This window comes from Chiloscyllium punctatum, chromosome 36 (assembly GCF_047496795.1).
Source record: "Chiloscyllium punctatum isolate Juve2018m chromosome 36, sChiPun1.3, whole genome shotgun sequence".
NCBI lineage: Eukaryota > Metazoa > Chordata > Chondrichthyes > Orectolobiformes > Hemiscylliidae > Chiloscyllium > Chiloscyllium punctatum.
The window spans coordinates 75,256,525-75,273,660 of record NC_092774.1 but is presented as its reverse complement, the minus strand read 5'-3'; the positions used below and the strand labels follow the sequence as shown (position 1 = coordinate 75,273,660).

General features: G+C 44.9%; 1 protein-coding gene across 1 annotated transcript in view; it reads right to left on the bottom strand.

Moving 5' to 3' along the window:
• Positions 1 to 17,136, bottom strand: part of LOC140460148 (uncharacterized) — a 69,557-nt gene that overhangs the window by 22,884 nt on the left and 29,537 nt on the right. The window contains 1 exon segment of the mRNA XM_072554544.1: positions 5,288 to 5,729. Within this exon segment, the coding sequence (XP_072410645.1) occupies positions 5,288 to 5,729 (442 nt within the window).

The window sequence follows — 17,136 nt, the reverse complement described above, 5'->3', positions numbered from 1 at the left end:
TTTTAACTTTATCCAGGTAAGGGGGGGTGGGGGGAGGAACTTGCTATGCAAAGTTACCCATACTTCCCAGGGATGTGCAAGTTAGGGTGGATTGGTAGTGCTAAATTACGGTTAAAAACAATGAGTGCTGATGTTGGAAACCAGGTTACCCATAGTGCCCTGGGATGTGCAGGTTAGCTGTATTAGTCGGGGGCTAAATGTAGAGCAATAGGGGTAGGGGAATGGGTGTGGGTGAGTTACCCTTGGGAGGGTCGGTGTAGTCTCGTTGGACCGAGTGGCCTGCTTCCACGCTGGGGATGTTGTGGAGGGAAGGGATATCTGCAAGCTTTGCAAAGCCGCGCAGGCGCAGTGCGTGAGAGCCAGTCGGCTGGAGCAGAGTCAGTGCGTGGTCCCACTGCCGGCCGAGCCCCGCCCCTTTCTCACGCCCCGCCCCTTTCTCACACCCTGTCTCCTGGACTCCCCCCGTTGATGGCGTCACAACGCGGAAGTGGCCCTGTCAGTTTGAGTGAAACTCTCTCCCTCTGGGCAACTCTTCGTCCTGCGTGGGAGGGGGGGGGAAATCTATTCACTTGCAGAAACTGGAGTGAATCCAGGGAGGGAGCAGACTCTGTAAACTCAGGTATGTGTCTTAATTGAGCTGAAAATGTGTTGCTGGAAAAACGCAGCAGGTCAGGCAGCATCCAAGGAGCAGGAGAATCAACGTTTCGGGCTGCGCTTTTCCAGCAACACATTTTCAGCTCTGATCTCCAGCATCTGCAGTCCTCACTTTCTCCTATGTGTCTTAATTACCCGGGTGAAGAGGGACGGAAGGATGGGGTGGGGCTGTTTTCCCTATAGCCCCAGATTCTGAAGGGTGACATTACAGACTTTTTATGAAAGCATGAGGGGCATGGATAGGGAAGTACAGAACTAGAGGGTAATAGGTTCTGGGGGAGGTGGGGGGGGTGGGGGAAGAGATGTCAAAGACATCTCAGAGGCAACTTTTTCACGGAGAGGATGATGCATGCATGGAATGATCTGCCAGAGGAAGTGATGGGGGCTGGTACAATTACAACAGTTAAAAGGTATCTTGATTGGCATATGAATGCAAAGGGTTCAGACCGATAAGGGGCAAGCGATGGAGTCATAGAGATGTGCAGCACGGAAACAGACCCTTCGGTCCAACCTTTGCCGACCAGATAGCCAACACACGGCCCATATAGGGGCCAAGTGATGGCAAATGTGACTAGATTAATTCAGGATATCTGGTCAGCTCAGACAAGTTGGGCCAAAGGGTCTGTTTCCGTGCTGTATGACCCTCATTGTCTTCCATTTAAGCAGAAGTGTGGTTTTGAAGACTGGACTTTCAGAGCAGCTTTCATGGATGTTTTGCCCTTACTGGGAGCAGAAGAGCTTGACTGAAGTGTGTTGGTGTTAATGCCTTGATGTCTCATTTTGCTCCCTGCTTCCTGGGGTCGTTAACCATTTTGTATCTGCTTCTTCCTCAAGAAGTTGCAGTGCAGGTTCACCCTGAATTGACACACTTTATTTTTGTTCCCCCAAATCAGACCTGCTCACTCTCCGCAGTATCCCAATGTTGTGAAAGATATTAATTTTCAGGTGGAATTATCCAAAATTCAGAGAGATGTCAGTCTTGATGTTTTTGCTTTTCTGCCCCAGTAAGATCCTGAATCAGTACCTTCAGGAGAATTAGTTAGAGTGGAGTGAGAACAGAAGGGGGGGGGAGAGTGAGTGTGGGATGATGCTTTCAATTTTGTGAGTAACAAAAGAAAATAATATTCTGCAGAAAGTAGAATTGCTTGTTCTGAATTTCCACCCTGGACTGACAATGATGACTTTTGTAATCTCTTTTTCCAGAGTATTTGAAGATCTGAAGACAGAAGTTTCAAAATGAACAGATGAAGGCCTTATGCCTGAAATGTTGACTCTCCTGCTCCTTGGATGCTGCCTGACCTGCTGTGCTTTTCCAGCACCGCACTTTTCAACACTGACTCTCCCGCGTCTGCAGTCCTCACTTTCACGTCAATATCTGACAGTCACTCAATCCATCAGGATCGCAACAATTTTCAACTATGATTCTGTGAGAAGGAGCAAAGCGTTTTGGTTCCTGTTTGAGTATGTTTTCAGCATCAGTGGGTCTGGGTGAGTGACCCTACTGTTGCAGCGTGCTGAGCGTGGAGCGTGTAGCAGCTATATGGTGTGGGAAGAGGAATTCACAGCCAGGAGAGTCTGTACACACGTTTGTGTGCACCTGACATGGAGAAACCCAAGGAATCCTGCCCTGTGGAGAAACTGTGGAACTGTAGTGACTGTGGGAAAGGTTTCTGTTTCCCATCTGTCCTGGAGACTCATTGGTGCAGCCACACGGGGGAGAGGCCGTTCTCCTGCCCCATCTGTGGGAAGGTCTGCAGCAGTTCCTACAACCTGCTGACCCACCGGTGGGTTCACACGGGGGAGAGGCTCTTCACCTGCCCCGAGTGCGGGAAGGCCTTCAGCAATTCCTCCAATCTGGTGAGGCACCAACAAGTTCACATGCCATTGCAGGGGGATTAAAAGTGCGACGGTCGAGTACAATTATCGACTGGACTATCAACCCAGTTCGGGGGATTCCCAGATTTGAATCCCATGGCAGCAGATGGCAGAATTCAAACTTGGTTAGAAACCTGGAGTTCAGAATCTAACAAAAAAAATCTTTTGGGGGGAGGGGTGTAATGGAAAATTATCCATTTACTGTGAAATTAATTATCCATTTACTGTGAAATTTAAAGAGAATGCTTTTCCTTAATTCAATGCTGTACTGAGCTTTGTAAATGCTGCTTTGATGAAGGTTTGCCGTTAGCTTATCTCTGTTTGAATTCTGTAAACATTCAACATGACCTTGCAATAGTCGAACTCAGCGAAAGCTGAAGAACTGTTATGTCTGGGACCAGGGGATAAGAGGATAACAACTTGGGTTTCCCTCAGTCTTTGCCCTTGAGAGTGTGATAAGGAACGCTATAAGGCAAGCATCTGTACAGTGTTTCAGTGCTCTTTGCATTGAGTCAAGTCGATTTAATTTCCACTACAGGGAAAACCCCATCTGATTTGTTCACGTCCTTTTAATGGAAGGAAACGGATTCACTCAGTCGTTCCAGCTGCATCCTTTACCCGGGCTGGCCTACATGTGACTGCAAACCCACAGCAGTCTGGTTGACTCTACACTGCACCCCCTGGCAAATGAGTGGGGAGAAACTTACTTGGAGACAGGGTACGGGTTGAAATTGTTGAGTGAATTGCTCCGGGTTAAGGCTGTACCAAGGATCCAATTACAAAGGGACAACTCTATGCTGACCAATAGTAAAGAAAGTGAGGTGAGGTGAGTTGAGGTGGGGGTGTGGGCGTGACCTTGAGTTATTTAATAAGCAGCTACTTTTTCTACGTCTTTTTGCTAGGGGGATCTGAGGCTGTAACAAAGTTGGGTCACAATAAAGGTTATCTGAACAACGCTGGGCTCAGGATCTCATTCCCCATGGGAGACTGATTAGCAAGGTTAGAGCTCATGGAATTCAGGGAGAACTAGCCATTTGGATACAGAACTGGCTCAAAGGTAGAAGACAGAGGGTGGTGGTGGAGGGTTGTTTTTCAGACTGGAGGTCTGTGACCAGTGGAGTGCTACAAGGATCGGTGCTGGGCCCTCTACGTTTTGTCATTTACATAAATGATTTGGATGCGAGCATAAGAGATACAGTTAGTAAGTTTGCAGATGACACCAAAATTGGAGGAGGTGTAGTGGACAGCAAAGAAGGTTACCTCAGATTACAACAGGATCATGACCGGATGGGCCAATGGGCTGAGAAGTGGCAGATGGAGTTTAATTCAGATAAATGCGAGGTGCTGCATTTTGGGAAAGCAAATCTTAGCAGGACTTATACACTGAATGGTAAGGTCCGAGGGAGTGTTGCTGAACAAAGAGACCTTGGAGTGCAGGTTTATAGCTCCTTGAAAGTGGAGTCGCAGGTAGATAGGATAATGAAGGAGGTGTTTGGCATGCTTTCCTTTATTGGTCAGAGTATTGAGAACAGGAGTTGGGAGGTCATGTTGCTGCGTACAGGACATTGGTTAGGCCACTGTTGGAGTATTGCGTGCAGTTCTGGTCTCCTTCCTATCGGAAAGATGTTGTGAAACTTGAAAGGGTTCAGAAAAGATTTACAAGGATGTTGCCAGGGTTGGAGGATTTGAGTTATAGGGAGAGGCTGAACAGGCTGGGGCTGTTTTCCCTGGAGCATCAGAGGCTGGGGGTGACCTTATAGAGGTTTACAAAATTATGAAGGGCATGGATAGGATAAATAGGCAAAGTATTTTCCCTGTGGTCGGGGAGTCCAGAACTAGAGGGGCATAGGTTTAGGGTGAGAGGGGAAAGATATAAAAGAGACCTAAGGGGCAACCTTTTCATGCAGAGGGTGGTACGTGTATGGAATGAGCTGCCAGAGGATGTGGTGGAGGCTGGTACAATTGCAACATTTGAGGCATTTGGATGGGTATATGAATAGGAAGGGTTTGGAGGGCTATGGGCCGGGTGCTGGCAGGTGGGACTAGATTGGGTTGGGATATCTGGTCGGCATGGGTGGGTTGGACAGAAGGGTCTGTTTCCATGCTGTACGTCTCTATGACTCTATGACCGTCAGTCCAGGGTAGAAAGGAAAAGATAAAGTAAAAACAGAAAAGTGATTTACTCCACCTCCTTCCCAATCTCTATCCTTCTGTCCCTCCTCACCCGGGTAATTAAAACACATACCTGAATTTGCTCCCTCTCTGGATTAACTCTAGTTGCTTCAAGTGAACAGATTTCCCTCTCGCTGTCCCTCCCAGGAAGAAGAGTTGTCCAGAGGGAGCAAGTTTCACTCTGAAATTGACAGGGCCATTGTGACGTCAACAATTGGAATGGGGGGGGGGGGGGGGGGGGCAAGGCCAACAGCGGGCCCCGCACTGCGCCTGCACTGCCCTGCACAGTTGGTAAAAATTTCTTCCCCTTCAGAGAATCCCCACAGTGTAGAAACAGGCTACTCGGCCCAAAGACTCCACACCTACCCGCCGAACCCACTCACACCCATTCCCCTACCCCTATTGCTCTGCATGTAGCCCTGACTAATGGCTTTGTTTTGCATCCAGAAGTTACTGCATCCACTGGTGGAAATTCTTCCAAGTTATTTGTATTTAACTGGGCTGCAGACGGACTCATATTAACAAACTCTATCCTCCTCTAATTGCCATTCCAAGTTCCAGCATCATCTTCAACTGGGCTCTTTGCCGATTCCTTGACTACATGGCGGCCACTGACTAGCACTTTTTTCTTCTTGGCGCGGCGCTGAGATTGGCTTTCAGGGCCTTGGACGATGAACTGCCCAAGGTTGGCCCTCTGAGCTGACCGCCGTTCACCATAGCGTGATGTAGTGCCACTGCCGAAGTCTGGACTGACAGGAGAGTCAATACTGTTAAAGTCGCTGTTCGATTTTGAAAAGAAAATACCACCATTGGATGAGGGAGAACTGCCCAAGTTAAAGGGACTATTCGGAGAGTCGAGGAATAACTGTACTCTAGTCCCTTTATGTGTTTCAGTGTTACTGCCCTTTGTCTCTCTCTGGTTACTTTCATTCCAATCGCGATGGTACCAGGCAGATTTTAGTCCCTTGACAGAGGATGTTTTTGCAGGAGTTGATGGACCATTCGGAATAACTTGGTTTGCCTGTTCCCTTAAAAAATTTAAAAGGAAGGGTACAAAGTCTCTCCGCAAGGAATTATACTCCAGAAGTTTGCCACTCAATTCACCACCCTATTGTACTCCGTGCTCCTTTCTCTCCACCCCCACCCTCCTCTAGCTTGGTGGGCGGCACGGCGGCACAGTGGTTAGCACTATTGCCTCACAGCGCCTGAGACCCGGGTTCAATTCCCGCCTCAGGCGACTGACTGTGTGGAGTTTGCACATTCTCCCCGTGTCTGCGTGGGTTTCCTCCGGGTGCTCCGGTTTCCTCCCACAGTCCAAAGATGTGCAGGTCAAGGTGAATTGGCCATGCTAAATTGCCTGTAGTGTTAGGTAAGAGGTAAGTGTAGGGTATGGGTGGGTTGCATTTCGGCGGGTCAGTGTAGACTTGTTGGGCCGAAGGGCCTGTTTCCACACTGTAATGTAATCTAATCTAATACACCTAACCTGCACAACCCTGGGCACTATGGGTAATTTAGTGTGGTCAATCCACCCTAATCTGCACAATGTTAAAAATCACACAACACTATGTTAAAGTCCAACAGTTTATTAGGAAACACTAGCACTGCTTCTTCAGGTAGTTGTGGAGAATAAGATCATAAGGCACAGAATTTATGGAAAAACATTACAGTGTCCTCCCACTGAAATGATATATTGAACAAACTTGGATTGTTAAGTCTTTCATATATTAGAATAGGTTGCAGGTATCATTATGTAAATTCCAGAACTTCCTGTAAGGCACCTTCAAGATAGCCTAAGGTTTTCATAACAAAAGGTGACATCTCAGCTCAGAGAATGCATTAAAGGTGTGAGGTCAGAGTCTGTCTGTTTTTCAATCTTCAGTTAGACTGGTTATAGAGTCATAGAGATGTATAACACGGAAACAGACCTTTCGGTCCAACCCGGCCATGCCGACCTGATATCCCAACCCAATCTAGTCCCATCTGCCAGCACGTGGCCCATATCCCTCCAGTCGCCTTTTAAATGTTGCAATTGTACCAGCCTTCACCACTTCCTCTGGCAGCTCATTCCATATACGTACCACCCTCTGTGTGAAAAAGTTGCACTTTAGGTCTCTTTTTTTTATATATCTTTCCCCTCTCACCCTAAACCGATGCCCTCTAGTTCTGGACTCCCCAATGCCAGGGAAAAGACTTTGTCTATTTATCCTATTGATGCCCCTCATAATTTTATGAATCTCTATATGGTCACCCCTCAGCCTCCGGTACTCCAAGGAATAGCCCTAGCCTATTCAGCCCTTCCCTATACCTCAAGTCCTCCAACCTTGGCAACATTCTTGTAAATGTTTTCTGAACCCTTTCAACTTTCACAACATCTTTCTGTTAGGAAGGAGACCAGAATTGCTTGCAATATTCCAACAGTGGCCTAACCAATGTCCTGTACAGCTGCAACATGACCTCCCAACTCCTGTACTCCATACTCTGACCACTAAAGGAAAGCATACCAAACGCTGCCTTCAGTATCCTATTTACCTGCGACTCCACCTTCAAGGAGCTATGAACCTGCACTCCAAGGTCTCTTTGTTCAGCAACACTCCCTCGGACCTTACCATTAAGTATAAAGTCCTGCCAAGATTTGCTTTCCCAAAATACAGCACCTCAAAGAATCTAAATTAAACTCCATTTGACACTTCTCAGCCCATTGGCTCATCTGATTAAGATCCCATTGTAATCTGAGGTAATCTTCACTGTCCACTACACCTCCAAGTTTGGTGTCATCAGCAAACTTACTACCTATACTTCATATGCTCACATCCAGGTCAAGTAGTGGACCCATTATCTATTATCGAAGTGGAAGTTACAAGATATTACATGTATTGACTGCCTGCAGATTGTGCAGTTTTTGAGTACAGTGGAATGTATCTGCAAACATCATGCTGCAAATACAAAATCACCCTCGTGTGTGTGTGTGTGTGTGTGTGTTTGTGTGTGTGTGAGAGAGAGAGATAGAGAAAAAGTCTATTTCTGTGCTGAATATCTCTATGTCTATTTGACAACAGATGCTTTATTTCTGTTGGTGTAAATGTTGTAAATCATAGCTGGGTACTAATATTTAGATGTAAGGGTTACATAATTCCTCCAGTAGGGCACTGTAATAATCCTGGGAGAAACCTATTTCTGGTTTACTTCCTCATGAACAAATATTAAGCACAAGCGCCTATTTATTTATGATTTTGTTTCATTTTTCTTGTTTGATTCCCTGCTGTGACTACACCCTGGGTCTGGATGGTTGTCAGGCTGGGAGATTGTGAGTTGGATGTCAATTGAATGTTTTATTGTTCCAGAAGATGGTGGGGGTTGGGTGAAAGCTTTAGCAGAAATCCAGCAGAGCTGAGAACAAACCGACCTCTTACTCTGTGGGAACAGAGAATTCAACGGAGGACAGAAAAATCAGGATCTGAAACCTGAGCTGACACCAGACTACCCCGCGATCAGTGCTTTGATTAGCAGTGCCAACCCTCTTCCTTTACCAAGCTTCCCATTTGACTACCCCGCGATATTTAGGACCCAATCCTTATTATCCTGAAGCTATGTCTCTGCAAGGAGTAACAGATCATAATTATTCTCTTCAATGTGTGCAGTCAATTCATTCACTTTTGTGACAATGCAGCACACGTTCTGATGTGCCGTTTTCGGTTTGAATTTTTGTGATCTTTAAAACCAGTTTTGATTGCTGGGACATTTCCTCTCCTTGTCCGTTTCTATTGTTCTCTGATGTACATTTTCCACATCACTACATTGCTAACTTGCCTTGATATAATTGGCTATGCTAAATTGCCCATTGTGTCCAAGGATATGCAGGTAAGGTGGGTTAGCCATGGGAAATGCAGAGTTATAGTTTCATAGTAATAGAAGCAGGAGGCGGCGATTTGGCCCATCCAGCGTGCTCCACCATTCATTAAGATCATGGCTGATCTTTACATCGTCTCAGCTTCTCCTCCCTGTGTTATTCCCCTACCGTACAAAAACCCATCCAACTGTGTCTTGAACATACTTAATGAAGCTGCCTCTCCTGCTTCCTTGGGCAGACAATTCCATAGATTCACTAGTCTCCAGGAAAAGCAATTCCTCCTCATCTCTGTCCTAAATCTATTTCCCCTAATCTTGAAGCCTAGTCACAGCCACCAGCAGAAATGACTGGATAGAGTAGTGCTTCATCCCCACCATGCAATGAATTCCCACTTTCCACCAAAATCCTGGATGTACTCACTCATTTGCTGTCTCACAAATGAAAAATTTCATTGCAACTTATTCCGCTCCCAGTAAGGGCAAAACACTCCCAGAAGTGTTCACAGTCACACTTCTGCTTTCACCGAAGACAATAGAGTCTTCCAGCATGGAAACAAACCGTTGCGTCCAACTAGTCGTGCTGACCAGATATCTCAAATTAATAGAGTTCCTTTTGCCAGCATTTGGCCCGTATGACTCTAATCATGTACCCATCCAGGTGCCTTTTAAATGTTGTCATTGTACCAGCCTCCGCCACTTCCTCTGGCAGCTCTTTCCAGACATGCATCACCCTCTGTGTGAAAAGGTTGCCCCTCAAATCCCTTTCCCCACTCACCTTAAACCTATGCCTCTCTCGTTCTGGACTCCCCTACCCTGTGAAAAAGACCTTGGGTATTCAGCCTATCCATGCCCCTTATAAACTTGTTAAAGCACAGATTTGAGATGGCCCTGGGAATTCCTTGTGAATTCAACCTGTAAGCCTCTCTTGGTTTGTCCCAGAGATCGTACTCTTTGGAAGTCTGGAATAAAAAAACCTCTTACAGTTTAGTTTAATTTTAGTCACTTACCAACAGTATTACTGTTAAAGCATAACACTGATACTGAGAAGCTAAACTAACTAGGTTCTAATAACCCAGGAGAGTAGGATATCGGCTCTTCAAGACCCCTGGCAGGCTACTCTGCTGTACTGTCTCAAACAGGCTTCGTTTATACAAAACGTTTACAAAAAGCACTGCATGTTCTTAATTAGACAGATAACAGTAAAAGACAATAATTCATAAGGAAGAAAAGTGAATTGACAGATCTGCGCGCGAGAGACTGATCACTCCTACAGGCCTTGAGCTATCCGTCAGGTGGGAAAAACAAATCCAGCCGAGTTAGGTATCTGCTGGCAAGATAAATTCCTATAAAGAAGTACCAGTCTAAATTAAGTGGGAGATGGCATAAGGTAACCTTGCATAGCTCACATATCTGATACAATTATTTTTCAAAATGGCTCCTTAGTAAGGAGGGCAAACTTTTGACCATAAAATGGCTTCCCGACCGATTGTGTCACAATCTCTTCAATGTTAGGTTTAGAATAATTTTAAGCTGGGAGCAGATTCCTGCTTTGTATCTTAAGCACTGAATCATTTTGTACCCGAGGCTAAAATGTTATCGTAAAGTTGCATTTAAACTGATTCATTAGTCTCAAATTAAACATGCTTTCTTTTCAGGGTTGTGATTCAAATTCAAATATGACATAAGATCTGATTAGTTAGAATTGACAGTGGGGCAGTCTGTGAGGTCTGTAGAATGGTGCGCAAGAAGAACAAGTAAGTTAAAGCTTCATCAATATTATCTTTTACAGAGTTTGCATTTCATAACCAGTAATGGCTACTCAAAATCATCAGTCTCAAACATACAGTTAAATTCAATCCATAGCAAATAAACACATAGAGTTAATTTTCTACTGGCTTCAGCAGTCCCAGCACTAAAATGGTCTCTCTATCTGTCTCTCTCTCTTAGTGTCCTTTTGAACTCTCAAGTCAGGGACTTGTAATAGAAAAGATGTTTTTCCCTCTGTGTCTGCCTAACTTGCAAGTGGTAATAAGAGGAGAAAGTGAAGACTGCAGATGCTGGAGATCAGAGCTGAAAATGTGTTGCTGGAAAAGCACAGCAGGTCAGGCAGCATCCAAGGAACAGGAGAATCGACGTTTCGGGCATTAGCCCTTCTTCAGGAATTAGGAAAGAGGGGTAATAAGAATCCGCTATACTTGATAGGACCTGACCGTCAATTACAAAGCTTTTGAAAGTACCAAGTTTCATTTCAGGGTCAGAATCAATCACAGTCGTGAATTTCATAAGGGAACAGCCGTGAATGTTATCACTCGGTGTCCTGTTTACACAGATTCACTGATGTGTTCTTAATTGCCTTTGAGCATCCTGTTGTCACTTGGTGAGAACAGATGTTGTTATCTTCTGCATAACTTGGGTTCTCCCTTTTTTTCCCGAGCCTCCCTGCCTGTCTGTCTATTTTATAGTGTGCAGCAAGTGTGTCCTATAATTCAACATTACATTTTAGTCTAAACATTTAAAGGACAAGTTTTAAGGCTATAGACTTGCTCAGCCTCGTCTCAACCACCAGCAGAAATTATTGGATAGAATAGTGCAATGAATTCCCACTTTCCACCAAAATCCCAGATGTACTCACTCACTTGGTTGCTGCCTAACGAAGGAAACATTTCACTGTAACTTCTTCTGCTCACAGGAAGGGCAAAACATTTTTGAAAGCTGCTGTGAAAGTCCAGTCTTCACAACCACACTTCTGCTTTCACCAAAGACGATTAGAGTCATGCAGCGCGGAAACAGACCCTTCAGCCCAAATCATCCATGCTGATCAGATATCCAAAATTAATCTAGTTCCATTTGCCAGCATTTGGCCCATATTCCTCTAAACTCTTCCTATTCATGGACCCATCCAGATGCCATTTAAGTATGATCATTGTATTAGCCTCCACCACTTCCTGCAGCAGCTCTTTCCATCACGCACCACTGTCTTTGTGAAAATGTTGCCCCTCAGGTCCCTTTCCCCTTAAAACTCACCTTAAACCTCTGCCCCTCTAGTTCAGACTCCCCTACCCTGGGAAAAAGACTTTGGGTATTCACCCAATTCCTGCACCTTTAAACTTCAATAAACTTCAACTTCAACCTCAGCCTCCGATGCTCCAGGGAAAATTATCCCTGGCCTATTCAGCCTCTCCCTGTAGCTTAAGCCCTCCAAATCTGCTAACCGCCTTGCAAATCTTTTCCGAGCACTTTCAAAATTTCACAACCTCCTTCTATAGGACAGAGACCAGAATTACATGCAACTTTCCAAAAGTGGGCTAACCAATGTATTGTACAGTCACAACATGATATCCCAACTCCTTTACTCAATGCTCTGATCAATGAAAGAAAGCATAGGAAATGCCTTCTTCACTGTCCTATCTACACTGTCCTACCTAACTATCACTTTCAAGGAACTATGAACCTGCACTCCAAGGTCTCTTTGTTCTGCAACACGCTCCTTAAGTGTGTTGGTCATGCCTGGATTGCTTGACCAAAATACAAACCTCACATATCTCTAAATTAAACTCCATCTGCCGGTCCTCGGCCCATTGGTCCATCCAATCAATTCTAATTGATAGTTAACTCTTTTTCCTCTCTCATTCCCTGGAAGCTGACACACTCTCCTTCCACTCTCGCTTTGTTGAACTTAATCCCTGCCGTACCTCACCCTGAAGGATCTGGTTCAAGATAATTAACAGGCCACACTCAGAGGGGATCTAATTGAAACATACAGAACCCTGAACAGCCTGGACTGAGTGGACATTGGGAAGATGTTTCCATTGGTCTGAGAGACTAGGACCCGAGGGCACAGCCTTAGAATGAAGGGAAGACCTTTTAGACTGGAGATAAGGAGGGACTCCTTCAGCCAATGAGTGGTGAATCCGTGAAATCCATTGCCAACTAATGCTGTGCAGGTCAGGTCACTGAGGATATTTAAGACTGAGCTAGATAGGTTCTTGCGTATCAAGGACATTGAGGGTTATGGGGAGAAAGCCGGAGAATGGGTTTGAGAAACTGATCAGCCACAATCGAATGGTATGAACAGACCTGATGGGCTGAAGGGCCTAATTTCTGCTCCTGTGTCTTATGGTCTCTTGCTGTCCTGGACACAGTGGGAGAATTGGGAGCAGGGGTAGGCCATTTGGTCTTTCAAGCCTGCACCAGCATTGAACAGATCATAACTGGATATGAATATACTTACATCCCGGTGGATGGCTGAGACTTTTTCACTGGAGCACAGGAGGTTGAGAGGTGACCTGAAACAAGTTTAAAAAACCATGAGGAGTATCGATGAGGGGAATGGCAGGTGCCGTTTCCTTAGGGTGGGGGTTTAAACATTAGGGAGCAAATTCTTAAGATGAGAGGAGAAAGATTTTAAAAAGAATTCAAAATATATTTTAAAAAAAAGACATGAGGAGCATTTTTTTTTTGAGTGGTTTGTGTGTGGAATGAATGTCAAGAGGAAGTGGTGGATGCAGGTATGGTTACAACGACATTTGGAGAATTACATGAATATGAAAGATTTAGAGGGACATGGGCCAAAAACTGGCAGGTGGGACAAGTTTAGTTTGAGAACACAGTCAGCATGGACTAGTTGGACTGAAGGGTGTGTTTCTGTGCTGTCTGACTCTGTAACTGTTCTGAACTCGTCTTCAAACTATTTTCTTGCTTTCACCCATAAACTCCACTTTCAAGGAACTATGACCCTTCATTCCAAGGTCTCTTTCTTCTGCAACATTCCCCTTAACTGTGTCAGTCCTGCCTGGATTGCTTGACCAAAATGCAACACCTCACATTTCTCTAAATTAAACTCCATCTACCACTCTTTAGCCCATCACCTAATCTGATCAATTCTAATTTAGAGTGAACTCTCTTTCCTCTCTCATTCCCTAGAAGTTAAAAATCTCCAATCCACACACTCCCTCCACTCTCACTTTGCTGAACCTAATCCCTACTGTACCTCATCCTGAAGGGTCTGATTCATGCTGATTAACAGGCCCACACTCAGGGAGGATCTAATTGAGACATACAGAATACTGAATGGCCTGAACAGAGTGGAAGTTGGGAAGATGTTTCCATTCAAAGGAGAGACTAGAACCAGTGGTCACAACCTTAGAGTAGATTAGATTAGATTCCCGACAGTGTGGAAACTGGCCCTTTGGCCTAACTTGTCCACACCGACCCTCCGAAGAGTAACCCGCCCGGTCCCATTCCCTCATATTTACACCTATGGGCAATTTAACATGATCAATTCACCTAACCTGCATATCTTTAGTCTGTGGGAGGAAACCCATGCAGACACAGGGAGAATGTGCAATCTCCACACAGACCGTCGCCCGAGTAAAGGGAAGATCTTTTAGAATGGAGATAAGGAGGAACTTCTTCAGCCAGAGAGCAGTGAATCTGTGGATGTCACAGAAGGCTGTGGAGGCCAGGTCAGTGAGGATATTTAAGACTGAGATGGAGATGTTCCTGAGTGTCAAGGGGATCGAGGGTTATGGGGAGAAAGTGGGAAAATGGGGTGGAGAAACTTAGCAGGAGGAGAAAGTGAGGACTGCAGATGCTGGAGATCAGAGCTGAAAATGTGTTGCTGGAAAAGCGCAGCAGGTCAGGCAGCATCCAAGGAGCAGGAGAATCGATGTTTCGGGCATGAGCCCTTCTTCAGGAAGCCCTCCTGAAGAAGGGCTCATGCCCGAAACGTCGATTCTCCTGCTCCTTGGATGCTGCCTGACCTGCTGCGCTTTTCCAGCAACACATTTTCAGGGAGAAACTTATCAGCCATTATTGAATAGTGGAGCAGACCTGACGGGCTGAATGGCCTAATTTCTGCTCCGATCTCTTATGGTCTGTTGCTGTCCTGGACACAGTGTGAGAATTGGGAGCAGGAGTAAGCCATTTGGTCTTTCGAGTCTGCACCAGCATTCAACAGATCATAACTGAATACATCTAGGTGGATAGTCTGGGACCTTTTCATTGGAGGAGGTTGAGAGGTGACCTTGCAGAGGTTTATAAAATCATGAAGCACAGAGAGGCATCCTTTTTGTGGAACCCTACGGGAGTTTTCTGATCACAGAATCATACAGTACAGAAAAGGCCCTTTGGCCCATCAAGTGTGTACCACCAAAATATTGCCACTTACACTAGATTCATAGAGCTGTACAGCATGGAACCAGACTCTTTGGTGTCCAAAACTAGAGGGCATAGGTTTAAGGTGAGAGGGGAAGGGGGATCTAAGGGGTAACCTTTTCACACAGAAGGTGATGCATGTATGGGATGAGCTACCGGAGGGAGTGGTGGGACTGGGACAATTATAATATTTCAAAGTTATTTGGATGGATACATGATTTGAGAGATAGATGGTACAAATTCTGGCAAATAGGATGAGATTAATTTCAGTTTAATCAGAGTGGCCATGTTGGATGGAAAGGTCAGTTTCCGTACTCTCCAGCTCAATGGTGGGGACATAACCTGTGTCCACATTCCCCCCTCCACCCTGCCACTTGTTCCCAGGCTCTGACCTACACAACATCATTGGGTCACCCAGACCCTGACAATTTCCAAATAGCTCCGGGCATTTCTCACAAGCACCACTCAGATTGTCAGCCGCTGTCAGAAACTTTAGTTTTCCTTTCTGTCCAACCTTCAGCACTGGGCGAGTATTCTCTGTACCCGTTGTGGGATTGTGTTCAAATAGCGACCAAAATCAGCGACTGGCGAAAATAGCCTCTTTATTCAGCAACTGCAAGTTGCACAAGTTTGAGGTGGTGATGGAATCCTGAAATACTGTCCTTACAGCAGCCTCTTTACACACAGTTCTTACAGAGATTAACACTCCGTCACTATGGTGTCCCATTGTTTTATCTATTGGACACAAACGCTGGCTGCTACTCCCAATGGGATTGAGATTGTCTGTGTGGTCTGCTTGCAGAATTAACAGGTGTTAGTCCTTTAGTCTTTTAATCGAGCAAATGTCAGTAAAAATACTAGGCCTGCATGCTCTAAATAAGTTGGACATTGTACCTGCACTGAATAAAAGAATAAAGGATATTAAACTGCTTACTGCAGCTGGGTCGTGAGATTTCTTTAGTATTTGCCAGCGTGAGTTTCATTTATTCCTGCAATTTCACAGAAGTGTAGCCTAGATAGTCAGTTTCTTAAAGGGACAGTGGCTGCAAGTCAGAGAAACTATTTGATGCTCTGTATCTGTGCAGGTCCCGAGAGGTGGTTGGTAAGGACTGATTAATATCATAATTTTTCATGGAGACAAGATGGCATGGGATGGTATTGTTCTGAATACATTACTGCGTTCAGAGTTAGCTTTTGATGTAGAAATAAGCCTAAACACTGCTTGTAACAAGAGCTGTTAAGGGTTGAAGGTGTGAAAAAGCAGGAATGACTTGTAGGTATTTTAATTTAGTCTATTTTATAAATAGACTGCAAAACCGCGGTTTTATGAATGAATGAAGCCGCATTATAGGAAGGAGTTATGAATGAATCAAACGGGAATGCAGTATTATTAGATATAGGGCACTTTTGAACAGGTTAGAAAAGACTTACGAATGAGTAAATAGAAAGCGTTGTGAGTGGGTTAGTAAAGAGACCATTATAATACAACATCTCAGACCATGTTATCGTCCTCACAGCCTCATGGAAAAGGAGAAAGCGGGGCCAATCTTTACACAGAGTAAACTTCTTCACAGAGGTAAACATGACGCGTTTACACCTCCCATCCCTACTGCATGTTCCAAATCAGTAAGTGTGTCTTAAATAGGTGTTCAATTCACCAGGAAATGTATGTCCTCTTGAATATTAATAGAAGTCACACCCACAAAGCTTCCAAACGTTCTCTACTCGGTGTGACTGGATTGGTGTCTGAACAGATGGGATGACTGACTGAATCCCTTCCCGCACTCGGGGCAGGTGAACGGTCTCTTCCCCAATGTGGACAGGCTGGTGTCTCCGCCGGGAAGACCAATCAGTGAATCCCTTCCCGCACACGGAGTAGGTGAATGGCCTCTCCCTGGTGTGGACCTGCTCCGTCACATGAAAGAAACTAGATTTACAATTTAAGGCCAAACATGCTATTCTGCTAAATTACTCCAATTAATTGGTAATTTTTTTGCTTAAAAATGTGAAAATTTAGTGTACAGTTCTTCCAGTTAATCACTGGGTATTCAAATTTCTCTTCAGAATTAAGCATAACAAAACTGGGTGTCACTGTGGGATTTTAAATCTGTAGGGTGTGCTTGGTAAAGTTGGAATGAACAATATTTCAAAGTGAATTTTATCGTGTTCAGTACCAAGACTTTCTGGAGAGGAAAGATTTGCCCACAAAATAAGTGTTGGTTCTGTAGAAAATGAGTCTGGGGACTCAATAACAGGATAAAGAGACGACAGATGAATTGAAAAGAGCTTGAATGTCGTTACTAGAGAGGATACAAGAAACACCCTGGTACAAGCTGTAAATCAGGAATTGAAAGGGACGGAGGAACTGAAGAAAATTACAATTACCTGGGAAGTAGTACTGAGTAAACTGTTGGAACTACGGGTTGACAAGTT